We start from the raw sequence: 17,286 nt of genomic DNA, 5'->3' as shown, positions 1-17,286 counted from the left end.
ATATTTTTATTTAATACAATTGATACGAAATGAATATTATAAAATGTAATTTAAAAAAAAAAGTTATGTATATCAATTTATTTAGCGCTAAGTCGTCAAAGTTTTAGTCAGCCATCAGCATGATGCACGATGTACCTCCCCTCTGCCGATAGATATAATTATTTAACTAGTATTCACCAATCTCAACATCACACTATCCTTACTTTGGGCTACCGATATGCCGATATTAATTATACATATTTGTTATTGTCTTATAACCGAGATAAAACTATTCTGACAATAAAATATATAGTCATTTTCTGATTCAATTTCTAAAAATCATTAATAGACAATAGTATTAGGTAGTCATAATAAATGTATATAATATATACACGATAAATGACACTTAATATATTGTTATGAATTGTCGTTCATCGTTTGGTAAATGAATAAATAAAGAAGTAAGAAATTATAATTAAAACCATAATTTGCGACTAATTATTAATTTCGTGATTTGTGTTTGGTTTCTTTGAATAATAAACAGTTATAAAATATGCTGATATAATTCGGTCCTAAAATTTTCAAATTTTCGTACTACACACTATATTTAAATTAAATTTCATAGCCAGTGAGGTACACAGATAATGAAGAAGACCCTTCTACAAAATTAATAGGTAGTAATAATAAAAAAAAAATTATTTGCTATACACTTTCAAATTTCTTAGTACACACTTCACTTTTTGTATTACACAAAATGTGTAGTATAATAGTACACACGATTTTAGGGCCTGGGTATAATATTATAAAAACTAAACTTCAAAAAATAATTCGAAATAAAGTATACTGTATACAGTATACACCATTATAGAAACACTTAAAAATTTTATCTAACGTTTTTAAACGATGCAATCATACATAAATTAATGGTAAATATATACGTGGTATCTATAGATTGTATTGGTTTGATGGGTTGTTTCAGCGATTGGGTAATTTGCTGTACATAATATGAGACCGTCAGTGGCGTAATTGAAAATGTTTCATGGAGGGGGGGGGGATATAAAAATAAATTTGTATGGTGAACTTGTGGGGGGTTTCACCCCCCACATCCCCCTTATCTAAATGTTATATCTCATCACATGATGTATAGATAAAATCGAATTACATTTTTCATTTTTGAAACAATTGCAGTTTAGCTACTACGTGATTTTTTTCTTTTTTTTCAAACATATGTATTTCAAGAATATGAACGATAGTGTATAAGAATATTTTGCTAAAATCATTATTTTGGAAATTATATTCTTCCAAAGTTTGTGATTTTAAGTTTTTACGTATGCACACATATTCGGGTAGACAAATATAAATTGAATCGTAAAGGACACCCCGTGTTTATTACGATTTAGATTTAATAAGATAACGATGAAAGTGAACAGACCTTTTATATTGAAATCATGCTTATCGTTTACCGATTAAATATTTATAACCTAATAATATACTAAAACAACAAAACATTTTATTTTTTTTAGTTTCGTAATAATGTATAAATTTGTATTTGAACTATTTGTAGGTACAAGACAATATATAAATAGAGCTCATGGGGGCGGGGATCTATCCCCCCATAATTACACCCCTGAAGAACGTTGAAAAGAAACTGCAGGTCTGCAACATCAAACACCTTGATTTATTTTCGAAACCACTATAAGCAGATTCAAGGATTTGTTTATTGTAATTTTAAACGATAATCGACAATGACAAACGTGTGGGAGGCACCTATTATAAGTAATAACTATATATAATAAGTTATCAGCAGACAGCCACTATATATCAGTGTACCTACGACGAAATATCACGGCGTATTCCAGAGTTTTGTGATTTTGGTCTGTAGTGGCATAAGAATATGTAATGCATCTAGAATACGAGACGCCAGCTGGGGGGCAATAAACTTTGAATACCATTCGCGTAGACGGTTACTGCGCCCGTGTTTATATCGATACAAGCTTTGTGTAGCGTCGATGACCTTTCAGTCAGATATGTATATAATATATAATATTCGGGTCCATCATCCCAAAAACAAAATTTTTTACTAAAACTTTATACTCTTAAAAAAGTATTTAATATTATTGATGATATTTTGTAACATGGAACCAACGTTCATCATTATACCGTCATACCTGCAGATTACCACCCTAATCAATGCTTGTATATTTGGAGTACAGTTGGGTTGGACTGCAGTGCTATTGAAGAGGATGCCGAGATTCTTCAAAATGTTCTAGACATTGTTTCTATTTTGAAAAATAAATTGAAACTGAATTGAACAGTAATAATCATATTACCTTAAAGTATTAAAAAACCTAACCTTTCGCGTATTCTGTTAATCGTGAAAACACAGAGGTGATTATGGATGGAATTATATGCATAAATAAATTAATTTATAATAATAACAATAATATTAGGAAAAAACATGGTTTTATTCGGTGTGGGGGGGGGGGGGCGTTAATCCACATCGCGTTTTGGGAAGTGCTGCTGTGGCGGTGGCGGCTGATGTTGTGTTGGATAATAATATAAAGTCGATGCGGAAGTGGTGGGCCGCGTGTGCGGGGGTGACCGTTGGACCTGTGCACAGAGTTCGTTGAACCGGGAGTGAGCGCGCGCGCGCGCAAAACGCTCAAGCCGCTGGCAGCGTTCTCGCGCGCGCACGCACAAGTGCCCGTCACATTGATAGCACGCTCGCACGCACGCACGAACACGCAAGCGAGCAAGGGATCCCGTGCGAGCGCGAAGGCGGCGTCAACGGACGTCGTCGACCGGCTGATGACGACAGCGGCTTTCAAAAAGTGGCCGCCGCCGCCGTTATCATTTTTGTAAAACAAAAATATAAACCACGGCGAACCGGCCCGTTACGTGCGCGAGTTCGATCAATCACGTGCGCCGTCAATCAACGAGTTTTGTTATTTTTATCGTTATTTTTGCGTGTGTATTTATATACCTATAGGTATAATAATATTATTTCGTGTGTGCGTGTGGCGGAGACCGGGTGGTAGACGGGCGGGCGAGCGAGAGAGAAACAACGGTGCGAAGCGAGCGAGAAGGCGGAACGGGTTCATTGGCCGTCCTTTGCATCATCTGTGGCCGTCAGTAAAGAGCATGAGGTCATGAACCTCCCGCCGCTGCCGATTGTCTATACCTGCGATGGGTGACGCGCGCGCGCTCTCCTCGGTCGTATTATCACTGTTATTCCCTCTAAACGCGTTTTGATCGTCTTTATAAATAACGATTACAATATTATAAAAACCGTTCCTTCGTTTATTGTTATCGTAGTATTATAATACCGTGTTTACACGTTTTTACGTTTGTAATTTCTCCAATACAACAGCGCGTGCGTGTAACCATGCAATAATATTGTTATATTATATTATACAACTATAATAACTGATATACAATATATTATATATGTACGCACGCTCTTGCTGTTTTTAGGAGAAAAAGGTCGTTCACCCCGCATTGTTAACGTTGACTTCGCGAATCGCGAGTGTACCACGCACTACTGCGGCGCATCAAGTGGAGGGGTTGGGGGAGAGGTTTAAAGAAATTAACTAGGAAACCGCTCTTGCTTATTGTTTTTGCGCTCTTTTTTCTGAAGGATTTCGATAGTTAAAATTACACATTCCAAGGGTGGACCAACTTGGATTTCACCAACTTGGATGGGCTACAAAATATCACCAGTTCTGTTCGTTCGTTACGTCACCCACCGAAATCCATCAATTCTAATTAATAATTACTAACCCAATGGTGGTATTTATGTAGTGTTCAGTCGTTACTCGTTAATACATAATATTAAATCGATGATGAAACGATTAATCGAAATGTTTTCGTCAATCTGTATAACACATTTACGCACGCAATGTATTGTCGATATTCCCAGTCGAACCCGTGTAGACAAATTTCACCTATAACCCGATACCATGTTTGGATCGAGATAACAGCGCGTGGAAATGTAAAAATAAGCACAGTAAAGTCGTCACACTGAATTGGACTTGACATTGGAGTGCACAGCGATTAACTATTGCCACCGTATTCGTATACGGTATACATAATATTATAATAATACGCTTATATTATTACGAATAATATTCCTGACGAACACGTATACGCCGCACGGACAGCATTAGCAGTTCTCGAAAATTCTTATCTCTGTCGACCTGCGCTCGGCTGTTCGAGTTCGAGTGTTGTTGCGAACGTTTACATCGGGCTCATACTCTTCCCCGCTTATACTACGTTTCAACAAACGACGTCTGGTTGCCCCTCCTACGGCGCCAAAAAGATAATTACAACTTACGTCGAGATAATAAAGCATATTCATCAATAATAAAATATAAGTAAATATAAGTCTACCCGTGGTTCATCGTCGGTCGTAGTACTGAACGCGTACGTAATACGTATATAATATTATGGTTCATGTGCTATATTATGGTGTACATCGTACATGATATATATATATATATATATATATATATATATATATTATATAATATATGAATATAATATGATATATTTTGAATAACGTGTTTTAAGATAGTGACCGCATTGGTACCACGCCACCTGCACTGCAGCACCCCGAAACATTAATTTTGGGAATGAGCTTTAAGTTACAATTTTTATTTTGTGGTACAAATCATTTTGTAGTGATTGAGGGTATTGATTTATACAAGAAAAAAGTGAATCACTTTGTGATACCAACGGCTGCGCAGTGAGCGGATAACGTCAACCCGTGAAAGGTGAAGAAAACTGTATCAATAACGCCTATTATACAAATATATACAAAATACAAATATAGCAGCTTAAGATTTAAAATTCTTGTGACGACTCTTAATAATATAACAATAACGCGATTCTGGTCATTACATATTAATTGTAATAGTTATAATATACTCGGATTATTCGTTTGAATTTAATGTGGACAAAAAAAAAATTGAGTAAATGCTTAGGATTATATTAGTAAAATCCTGCAAAAGTAAATTATAATTTATATTAATATTTAAAAGTATTGTACAAAACTACAAACAACAACGTTCACTGTAGCTATTGATATTTATGTTACGCGGTTCATAATATTAATATTTACAGAATATGCTTTTGGAATTTAAATGTGGTAAAAAAAAAATTGTTTTTAACGACTAGAAATCATGTAAGATTTTTTCGTCTCAAAAATACTTTTTGAAATATTGAGTGGTTCATGATAAAAAAATCACTTGGTAGCGTTACCTTTTTTTAGAAATTATGGTTGTTAAGTTTATACCATGAACTATTATAGCTATTATATCTACAGACTACTGTAAAGAAAATATTATGTTCCAGAGAATTTTAAGCATAACAAAATCTGTAATTTTCATGATTCCTTCGTAATCAAAAGGTTTATAGTTTATTTAATTGCATCTGGCTTACTGCATCATGTATGCATGGTCTTAATACATGATTCATCATATATTATACGATAACGTCGATAACTATATATACTTTATATATACAGTAGAACAAAACTAATGTAATTTTAAGGCTTTAAGCAGATATAAAATAATGAGTGGTTATTAATAATATGCTTTAATTATTTATTTTAAACACATAAGATTTGAACGCAATGTGAAAAACTGAAAACTATAAATTAAGTCATTTGCTAAAATGTTTTATTTTTAAAACGCTATTGAACAATACGACATAGATTAGGTTAGGAACCTAACCTACCTGGCTACCTATATACAGGTTTTTAAAGAAGTTTGAAAGTTTGGACACTCTGTATATAATATACAAGATACAAGTTTTTAAACTTTTTGTATAGGTACCTTGTGTTTTAGAATTTAGACAGAGATATTTTACTTAACTTTAATTTGAAACTAAAATAATGTGTTCCGTCGAAAACAGTATACGTTTGATAATTGATAACGATTGAAAATAGTACATAATAACATTATAGTAGTGTGATATACACAGACATATATATATATATATATGTGTGGCCTATGAACTTGATGATAAGACCTCAACCTTCAATAGTTGCAGTCGAAAAAAATTCAATATACATACGTTAAATATTTTTACAATATCGCTTACATGTATAATATGCCTGCAGCTATACCGCTGCACTGGTACGGTCTCAGAGATTTAACAGTCCTACATAATATAATAAGTAATAAGAAATAATATTAATCAATATAATGACAGACGATGGAAGAAAAACTTATCTAAAATATGTGCGAAATTCGTGCAGTGACGTCACGACTTATATAATATTATGATATCGCGGTCTCCTAACAAACATAAATAAGTTAACGATAAAAGGGGACGCAAGAGGGTACGAGTTTCGAGTATAAAATAATAGGGGAGAGAACACCGAACCCGAAAAGATGACAAACAAAAAGATCTGTCGTCGGTGTCGAGTTTACACGTGCGGTCGTCGGGCACCCGACGACTACCTATCCGCCACCGCTAGCTCGAAAGCAGCCCGAGCGGTCGTTGCTCTCGTTTGGAATCTGAATGTAGGTCAGTAATGAGGCAACGACCCCAGACGACCCCGCAACGCCGCCCTCAGTTATTATTTGTATACCCAGAACGTGAAAACGAATAACTGATTTCCTTCGCTTCTCGTCACGATTTTTCCTACTTCGGATCTAGATCATCGATATTATATCATCTTAATTATCGATCATCAGTCCAAGTAATTTCTAAATTTATATTTTGTGACAATTTACATTAGGGTAATGTCGTAAAAAACACATACATCATAATAACGACGAAAATGAGTAATAAATAATAATTGCTCATGTTATTTCGTCGACCAAACAAAATTCGATACATGCAGTTTTTTTTTTGTTGTTTTTTATAAGAAAGTAAAGAAGCCATGACGCTGAACAAGGCCAAGGCCAGTTAAACCGGTTCTTTTACGTTCGGTTATTTATATATTTTTATTATTATTATTATTATTTGTTTCGTCTTCTCACGGCACGATTGCCGTCATCGACTTTCCTCCAACGGAGTACACTATAAATTTATAACAACATAATAGATAAACAATTATTTTAGTTTAACATTATAACACATTAACACTGTTATACCTACTTAAATTATTAATAAACAAAATATTTTTTGAACATACATTTTTTTTTATATACGTCGTCAAAACCGAAATATACAAAATAGAATAATGTACGAACTGCAGTTCCTCGCAAACACGACGTTGCAAGTCTCTCTCTCGCTCCGGTTGCCAATTAACGCGCCTCCGCGCACCCAACACACAGGCACACACACTCGAGTCGGTCGTTGAACTCGACGCGCTCGCGGGAGAGCTCAAACCGCGTATAAATATAGACCACAACTTTCGACCGTTCAACTTTCCACGTACACGCGCCAACTCAAGTTATGCAATATGATTTTTCATGTACTTTACGTAAAATTGCTAGTGTTTTTATTCGAAAACCAAAATCTAATAGGTATTATTGCCGCAGAGTACACTACCGCGATAATATCTTATAATATCTATTATACATAATACATATTATAAGCTATATTCATCGTTGTATAATGCAATACAATTTCGCCACGACAACAAATGTACCATTGTACCCACAAACAATTTGAAAATACGCCACTGCCTACAGTACAACTGTGAATGGAAAATAAGTTACTTATACCACTGTTATTATTTGATATAAATAAAAGCACAACAGTTCACCAACTCCTTCATAAATTAAAATAAATGATAATATAACTACTTATACTGATAAGCAATAAGGTGATAAAAAGGATGGGTAATGAATAGTAATCACACATAAACATGTATCAATTTTGCGTTAATCAGCACCGTAGGTAGGAATTTAATATGAGGGGGGGGGGGTTATATCATAATAATTACATATTATATGATAAATAAATATAATATATTAATTATATACTTTCCATGTTGTAAATAGGTTGGGAGGACCAGTGTCTACGACTCCGGTATAAATTAAGTTACCTACCTACATTTAAACAATATTAATTTGATCTTATATTGTCATTTTTAGTTATTTTAAATTATATGTTTTTAGTAAATAATATATTATAAATGTATAACGTATTATTATTATAATAAGCTTCAAATAAAATAAATCAGTATGTTATTATATGAACATTCAATAATCTTATATTAGAGAATGTATTTTAATAGGTAATACTCATAGGTAACATATGTTTTGCAAGTATAAGTTTTATAAGTTTTTGGTACTTTAGAAAAAATTAAATATTTTTAAATAATTTAATTCTTGACATTTTTTAGTATTTAGATAGTAGATACTATTTAATAAAGTATTAGACACCAATAAAAGTATTTAAATATTTTTATCAAAAAAAAATACTAATTATTTTTAGTTTTGATTGTGTAATGAATAATTAATAATGTTGTATGACATTTTATATTATATTTAATATATTGTATTTTATTGACTGACTGCAGCTTTTTGTATAAAAATATTTATGATTATTTAATATTTTTTTATAACATTTAACTTGAAATCAATTAGGTAGGAACTCCAAATTAGTGGCATATTTACATGGGGGTATGGGGGGTCATAATACCCCCCCCCCTCAGTTACCAAATTGTTTTCACAATACAACAAAATATGTAACTTATAACTTGTAACTATAGATACCTAGAATTAGAATAATACTTGTATCCAGTTACACCATGTGTCCAAGTAGTGTTACTTGCCCAAGTGCCCAACCCTAGTTTAGGATACCACTATACTGTCTAGCTGATTACTATGACACGATTACGTCACTTGAATAAAAATTCTAACTAAATAATAATATTGTACAGTGAAAACTGAAAGAAAACTTACATTTTAACGACATACGCCGGCATGTTGTAGTTGTGATGAGGCGCGAGTGGACGGATAATTAATATTATTATTATTGACGTATCAGCAAAGTTTAAGTGCCGCTAAACGTCTGGCGGCCACTAGCGGTTTGCCCGAAATAATGTCGCCCACAGCACTCACGAGCGCCGTCACGCCCGATCATCGTGTTTATCGCAGGCGAAAATGCGCGGCCGGCGGCGACGACACCTCGCGAAACGCATACACATCGAACGATTCGTCCGCACACGAAACGACGTCGCGCACGTCCAACATATATATATTATTATGTACGTGTGACAATTTATATTTTAATATTTCACCTAAAACACAAAAAAAACGAATCACGTGTCTTTCGTAGGTATATACCTATATTTATATGTAAATATGATATACATATGCATATGCATACATAATACATATATATATATATATATATACATATATACATATATACATATATATATACACACTATATATAATATATACAATTATGCATTTCACGAATATCTCATCCGATCCATCCCCGTGGGTCGTACCTACTCACATTCACACATGGAAATTAGTTATACAACCCGTCTTACGATCTGCCGCTGGCAATTACTCGGATGGCAATCGTCTTCGGGGGACTCGGGAAAAGTTTTATTTTGCGCATACCTTTCCAGCGATGTTATACTTACGCGTGTGTTTGTTTTAAGTGTGACGTGATGTGTGCGGGGATGATAAGTAACAACGTCGCATCGTACCTATATACCGCGGTGGGTAAAAATGTTGTGACGCATCAACTATACTACTGAAAAGTGGATGGGGATGGGGGGAATATAATATTACTGTGATCGCAAGATTTACGAGATATGTATATGCCCCTCCCCTAAGGATAGATCGGATCAGATAAACCTTCGTCAATCCTGTCGTAGACAAGGAAATGGCGCACCCGCGTGTACGGTCAGCGCGTAGCTATAACTGACAATATAAGCATATAGTCCACCGCACAAGGCACGTGACGCACTAAAAAAAAAACCACGTAATAGCAGATAAATATATAAATTGTATGCGGATATATAAATGTGTGCGTGTTTATAAGTGACAAAACTGTACTCGATTTTATATCAGTTCCCGGATATTAAACGATAGTATATACCGACGCACTGCACGACTTGACAAAAAACGATATTATAATCGGACGGGAACGAATGACCGCGGCCGATTATTATCACCGCACCGAAAAACAAACGAAACGAAACGAGACGTCAACATCAAACGGAAAAAAAACTAAATTTTGATCATATACATAAGATATACTACTTAAAAACACGCAAAAACCCGATGGCTCGATAGCGGACGATGATATTATTATTGTATAGCTCAGTATATTATTAATAATTAATAATTTATTACGGTTTAATGTTTTCCAAAAACCCGCGGAAACGAAAGAACGCGTGCGACTCGTGCGAATGCGATGGTGGCGTTGGCGGGCTTTCGACGGTTGCGGAGTGACACGATCGCGAGCTGGTGCCGGCGCAAACTTGGGAGCCGGGCGGCGGCGGTCCGAGCGTGTGCTGCGAATGTATACGAACTGCGGCGGCAGTAGCGGCGGCGGCGGTTGTTGGACGGCGGGGTGCGCGCGCACGGCGGGGCAACATGTGCCAACAGTTATCGCCGGTCATCGACCTCAGCCGTGGCCGCCGCCGCCGCGCGCGCATTTACGCTTGTAGTGGTATATATATACAGTTTTGTGACTTATATACTTAGATTAGTATATTATGTGCGACTGCGAGAGTGTGTGTGTGGATCTTCGGTGGTTTTGTTTACGCGTGTACAACGGAAAAAATTAATAATAATAATCGAATCGAAATCGATAGGCTCACTGGCCGTCGGCCTGAAGTGGCTGAAGCACTCCTAAACATTCGGAGAAAGACATTTTGAATTTGTTGATTTGTCAGGAATAGAATTTTGACTGCATATGGCAGTGTCGTATTTAGGGGTGGGCATAAGGGGTACGTGCCATTGGGTATATATATATCACCTTGGCCTTTTTTTTATCTCGTAGGTACTTATGCAATTCTATTATTATAAGATCACACAATTTACTGACGATATTTTGTTATTATTATTTATTATAAATGTATTTTTATTTTATGATATACGTAGTTTGATTGAAATATTTTTTTTTCAAAAACAAACAGCATACCTAATAATATAATGTATATTATGTGATATGTTTTCATACAATAATAATACATAATAAAACAATAACAATAATATATTTTTTAGTATAGTAAATACCTATATATAATAATATTAAGTATCTCGTATAGTATAACAATTAATAAACTTTTATTAACTTATAAGTTATAATAGTCAATACCGAACAAATATTATTGTGTCAGTATATTGAATTATAGGTAATATTAGTAAAGGCGAAAAGTTTCAAGTCCTAAAGAATAATATTATATGAATTTCAATGAAATAACTAATATTATACATTTTTGTTTAAAAATCCATTCTCGTCTAACTTTAAATTTTAAATGTCAATAAAAAAAAGTGCGCATAATATAAATATTAATGATATTTTTAGGTTGCCTTGAGAAGAAGCTATTTCAGTATTAAATGTTCAAGCCTATATAGCTATTAAAATTGAAATAATTTATGTAATAATAGGATTCTAAAAGTTTACATGGTTATTATACATTTGTAAATGCATATTAGATTTATAACTAAAATTGTGACTATGTATTTTATAATATACAGGTTGATTCACCAAGAATGCTCACCCCCAATGTCTCCTTAATTCTTAAATAATGATTAATGAATTTATTCAAATATTCCGATTTTTTCAATCTATATAAATAAAAATTGTATTGATAATCCTATCACTTGAGAATGGCTGGATCGATTTGGATCAAACTTTTTTAAAAATATTTTAAATAGTATGAAGAAAGCTTTTATGGAAATAAATTTTGAAACGGTTGCCTGGAAAATTGAAAAATTTGGAAATTGAAAACAATTTTTTGTTTATAAATGGTCGTCATTTGTTACATATTACAGATTATAATAGTACTAAAATTAATGAGTAGAAATTAGAATTTGATTGTACATAAATAGTTGCCATTGGTTACTCAAGCAGATTAGGTAAAATCATGTATTAATATGGACTAGATAATAAAGAAATTATATCTTAAAACAAATATGATAGTTGAATGTATGTTTGTAGCTTATAGACTGAAATCGACTTGACCGATTTTATGAGAATTTCAAATAGTTCTTAGAGATATCAGGAAAGTTTAGAGAGTATAGTTTGAACCACTTTCGAATAATCGAATTATACCAAGTGCTATATCCAATCTACCACAACAGGCGAATTGGCGAATTCGTCCATCTCAGTCAAATTATTTCCCAAAGCGATGTACAGTGTACACCGGTCACCGACGTGGATTTGTCCGTGAACCGACATACGCTAGAACCAAGATACTATATCTTGTTATAACAAGGTATACCTAGATAATATTATATAGGACTATATTTTATATTTTTTCATTTTCTCACGGGCGAAGTCGGGTTATTCAGCAAATAATGGATGTTAATTTATCCGAAGTTAATAAACTCAAAAACTACTGGACCGTTTTCAATAAAAGTTACCTATATCAATAGATTCCTTGGACTTGGAGGGTGTTTATAGCTCATTTATCCAACCCCATATAGGTAGCTAAATGGAAGCTCATACATGAATTTTGTTTTCAACACACGAAAAATATTCCCTTTTTTTACCCCTTCCCCGCAAAACACCAACTCCTAACTAGAAACCACACTTAAAGGTTGTAGATTGAAGCATTTTTAAATACTATAAATTGCAAACATATTAGTATATAAACCTTGTAAAACTAATATGCAGAGTGTAACAAGAATACCTGACAGATAAAATAACTTTTGATCTAATTAATATTTTTTATGTATAATTTAGTCACTTGCGCTACACGTTTAATAAAAAATATTTTTAATTTTTAATACAGAAAATAGAAAAATTTAATATAGCCATATAAATATAAATATAATATAATATATATATCAATATAAATTGCAATTTGTAAATCTGATTATAAGAACAATTTTTGTGGTAAAAATGTTTATCTAAGTCAAGTAAGTAGTTTATTTTTTATAATTTTTAAAATAAGTGTCAATATTTTTTTAAGTAAATTAATTTTGAATGAAGGTAAAACTTTTTTCAAAATATTAGTTTTGGGAATTTCTTGACATGAGTATGTTTCTTAAATTATTTACTAACCATATAATTTTCACAATTTTTGCCATACATTATTTAACTGTGGCATAATTTTTTTTATACAACGATATCGTTCCACTCAGAATCTAATAAACTAAATTTTAAATATCTTTAATTCAGTTAATTTTTATTTTAATGATGTGGTTGTTAATTCAAAAAATAATTTTCCTCACCACATAATATATGATATCAAAAATAGATGTTGCTATTTAAAAACAGAATATAGGTATAATATACATATTATAAATATAATATTTTATAAATAACAATTTGAGTATACTTACTATATTGTACAAGTACAATGGTGTTGGGACTTATACAAAAAATGTATATAATACAATATCTTTCCTCAACTCAATAAAGTCTTAAATACTGACTTTCGAAATAACGTGTGGCGCTGCGAGTGAGGCGGGTCGCCTATAAATGGCTAAAATGGCTAAGACATCCAGCTTTTCACATTTTTCACATTGGCTGTAGTCACTAGGAAATTTTAATATCTGGCGTATTATAATATATAGGTCATGTAAACTTTTAAAGTAATTTATTTTGAATAATAATATTTATATTCTTTTATAGGCCATTAATATTCTAAGTACTGCGTTTCGATGTGTCGCCGACCGATGAAAGATTATCGGGTTGCTACTCGTTTGTCCCAAAATACCGTATCTGACTATTTTTTTGACATTGACAATATACACATTATTCGGAAACGCCTATATAACTACACTAATTAGTATAATAGCTACTAACAATTATTATTCGACATCATTTGTTTGAATTTGAAACTTAAAAAATAACGCACACAACATATTATGGACATTATATTAAATAATAAGAAAAAAAATGTTTGGTCGCAGCTTATATGATATATAATTATATAAACATATTATGATTTATAATAATATAATATACTACGACATGGGTTAGGTTTGCACTTGTTAAAACACTTGAAACAGACAAAACGTACGAATCACTTCAGTTTTCAATAAATAATATTTTAATTTGAAGAACCAGAATATAATTCAAATCCAGCTAAATTGTTCTTAAGATTAACTATACAGGTACAATGATAAATTACGGTTCAGAGCAGGTGTGTCGATTTTGTGTCTTAATACTATTTTGTTTGACATGCAGCTATATCGACAATAAATATTGAATATCATCGCTTTAAATGCATAATATTATTAGGTATAGATCACTGGTCCAGGTTTATTGTTAAATTTATATAGTTGCATTCACTGCGTATATATAACAAAATTATAATAGGTAGGTATACAAATATATAATGGAAAATAAACGATTCATCGGCTACGTCCTGCTGGTATATTATACGGTTCAGTGATGACTTTTAAATAAAATTAAAAATTTTAACTCGATTTTCACAGGCCTTGGTTAACTCAGATGACAAACACTCAAACAGGCAAAACAGAAACAAAATTTAAAACCGAAAACTAGCTTATAAGTTATAACTTATAGTACCTTCGCATCCTGCAATAATTTCTTTCTGTTCCCTATAATACTACTGCAATTATTCGAAACCCTACTAGGTATATTATATGAGGTACCTAATAAATTAACCTAATACACTGATTTCAGCTGCTTATTGTGATCATTAGCCATTAGGTCGTTCATATTATTAAAATAACTGAAAGTTGCGTACAATACAATTAAAGTTTATATGTAAAATTATTGTATTTTTATGGATAAAAATTATCATTCAAAAATAAAAAAAAATTAATTAATTCAGCATTCTCAATTGTAAGTCGGATACAGCCTATTTATACCATCTATGGTAAGGCGGAAAAAGTTATTTTACTGGTGAACATTCAATGTCGCAACATTTTGCAAAACTTCATAAAAAATGAATATGGCTTTCCGAAAAACTTTTTTTATTATACATAGAAAAACTTATAAGGAAGCTTGTATATTAATTTTTCAAATCATAGATATGAAATGGAAATGTTTTATCAATAGTGCATTGCCATATTATTATGTACCTATAATTATAGGCTATAACCTATTCATAGACACTACGATACTCGTGGACCACGATAATTCAAAAACTATCTGATAGAAAATTGTCAGGATAGGTCGATTAGGAGAAAATGGGTGGTAATGACCCGTTATACGTTTCCTAAAACTAACCGTTAACATAAAAAATTCAGTATTAAGCACTTAATTTATCGCTTTAAGTTATAACTAAAATTGTATATTTGTGGTTATATAGTTGTTATTTGTTTAATTATATTGTTATAATAGACAATAGTTACTTTAGTTGGGTTCATAAATTACAACTTACAACGTTCAAATTCGAAAGCAGAAGTTGAATTTTTATTTCACTGGAAAATGTTTTGTTTAGTTTTCATCATTTAGTTTTTGTACACACATTTTTAAAATACTTTTAAAACCTACATATGCTTATGTAGCTACATCGAAGTAGTTAAATAGATAATTTTGACTTATATGTGTACTTGTATTTATTTTTTATGTCGGCCAAGAAAATAGAAATTACCTTTATGTCCTATATTTTAATAATGATAAATGTCAATACCTAATATACCTACATACCTACACTCGATTCTCTATACCTAACTCGTAATTTAAGAGGTATAAAATAAATTTGCCATAATTATCTATATTTAAAATTGTATAAAATTGAGTTATACAGCATTGAGCGATGTATTTTAAGGGACAAGAAAAAAATTGAGTAGTTTTTATGAGTAAGCAAGTAGGTACCTATTAGACCGAATGACAAATTCTAATAGCGTCATTGTCCTTAACACGTTCAATTATTTGAATTCCAAAAAAAAAATCAAAACTCGTGAAAGGTGTGGTAAACGTTTTGTTTTACGTTATCCGTAAGTATGCATAAAAAATGGAAAATCGTGAACTTCAAAAGGCTATAACTTAAAAATTAAAGTTTTCCGTGGATTGTTTTTAACTTCTTAATATACGAACATAAGAGCAATGAGCATTCCAAAAAAAAAAGAGTCGCCTGGGAGAGCAGTTTTGTACTATATTAATTTATTATAATATCATCGATTAATAATAAATTTTATAAAAATCAATGCTAATATTAATATACATACATACAATATAATCTTATACATTGAGATGGATGTGTATTCTTTAATCTTTTCATCATAGACATAATTTATTGATATGTTCTTTTCTTAATATATTCTGTGCTTTTATCACGGACCATAATACCATACAAGATATTAAGATATTATAATATTAATAGTCCGTGGGTAATGACGTTATGATCTATCTCAGATGCTTATAATACTCAGTTTCTTATCATTTTCAATCTTACAGTTTTACTTTGGCAACACTGGCGTTTGAAAATATTATTGTTTGGATGTTTAGTGTGATTATCAATTGTGATAACTGATAAGTAGTTAATTAATTCACTCTTGAATCGTGATCAAGCCGGTTAAAATTTAACAACATTTATTATTTATTGGTACTCGGTATTCGGTTGACCTATTAAACAGTAATCCAACAGGATGGCTAAACATCATCCAGACTTGATATTCTGTCGTAAGCAACCCGGCGTTGGTAAGTGTAGTGTATAATTTTTATAATATTTTCATATCTATAGTCTACTAGTACAATAATATATTATTATACCTTTTCGTTTATTTAACACATTTTACCTTCTGTGACAGCTATAGGACGATTATGTGAAAAATGTGATGGTAAATGTGTAATCTGTGATTCATATGTCAGGCCATGTACATTAGTGCGCATATGTGATGAGTGCAATTATGGTTCATACCAGGGTCGATGTGTTATATGTGGTGGACCTGGAGTATCGGATGCATATTATTGTAAGGAATGTACAGTTCAAGAAAAAGATGTAAGTTATTTTTCAAATTGTACTTCAAGTTTTACAAATAATTCAAGTTCATAACGTTTCTTTTATTTCAGCGAGACGGATGCCCAAAAATTGTAAATTTGGGAAGTTCAAAAACAGATCTATTTTACGAACGGAAAAAATATGGGTTCAAACGAAGATAGAACTATTGTATTTTTGTCATTTGTATTTTTAATAATGTATGCTACTATTTTAGATTAACTTTTAAAATAATTAAAAAATTAATTTCATGTTCTTGTTTTTGACTCCAGTTTAAATGGATATTTACT

General features: G+C 32.0%; 2 protein-coding genes across 4 annotated transcripts in view; one reads left to right on the top strand and one right to left on the bottom strand.

Moving 5' to 3' along the window:
• Positions 1–10,419, bottom strand: part of LOC132940150 (hormone receptor 4-like) — a 79,358-nt gene extending 68,939 nt beyond the window's left edge. The window contains exons 1-2 of one of the 3 annotated variants that reach the window (XM_061007592.1): positions 9,756–10,419; positions 8,844–9,181 (exon numbers count right to left, since the gene is read on the bottom strand). The gene's annotated coding sequence lies outside the window, so the exon portion shown is untranslated. Of the gene's footprint in view, positions 1–8,843 lie in introns of all 3 variants that reach the window. The other 2 variants (XM_061007594.1, XM_061007595.1) reach the window with 2 other exon arrangements.
• Positions 10,420–16,536: 6,117 nt separating this feature from the next.
• LOC132941738 (PHD finger-like domain-containing protein 5A) lies at positions 16,537–17,247 on the top strand. The gene is made up of 3 exons (XM_061009887.1): positions 16,537–16,698; positions 16,809–16,999; positions 17,071–17,247. The coding sequence occupies exons 1-3, from the start codon at positions 16,647–16,649 to the stop codon at positions 17,158–17,160; spliced, it is 333 nt and encodes a 110-aa protein (XP_060865870.1). The 5' UTR covers positions 16,537–16,646; the 3' UTR covers positions 17,161–17,247.
• Positions 17,248–17,286: the final 39 nt, after the last annotated feature.

The sequence above is a fragment of the Metopolophium dirhodum genome, chromosome 3 (assembly GCF_019925205.1).
Source record: "Metopolophium dirhodum isolate CAU chromosome 3, ASM1992520v1, whole genome shotgun sequence".
Taxonomy (NCBI): domain Eukaryota; kingdom Metazoa; phylum Arthropoda; class Insecta; order Hemiptera; family Aphididae; genus Metopolophium; species Metopolophium dirhodum.
The sequence above is the reverse complement of the archived record's forward strand: the minus strand, read 5'-3'. Positions and strand labels throughout refer to the sequence as shown.

Excerpts from the sequence above, each read along its gene's own strand:
- LOC132941738 (XM_061009887.1), top strand. The coding sequence starts at position 16,647 with ATGGCTAAACATCATCCAGACTTGATATTCTGTCGTAAGCAACCCGGC. Across the intron at positions 16,699-16,808 it reads TCGTAAGCAACCCGGCGTTG|CTATAGGACGATTATGTGAA; the intron begins GTAAGTGTAGTG and ends CTTCTGTGACAG. Across the intron at positions 17,000-17,070 it reads GTACAGTTCAAGAAAAAGAT|CGAGACGGATGCCCAAAAAT; the intron begins GTAAGTTATTTT and ends CTTTTATTTCAG.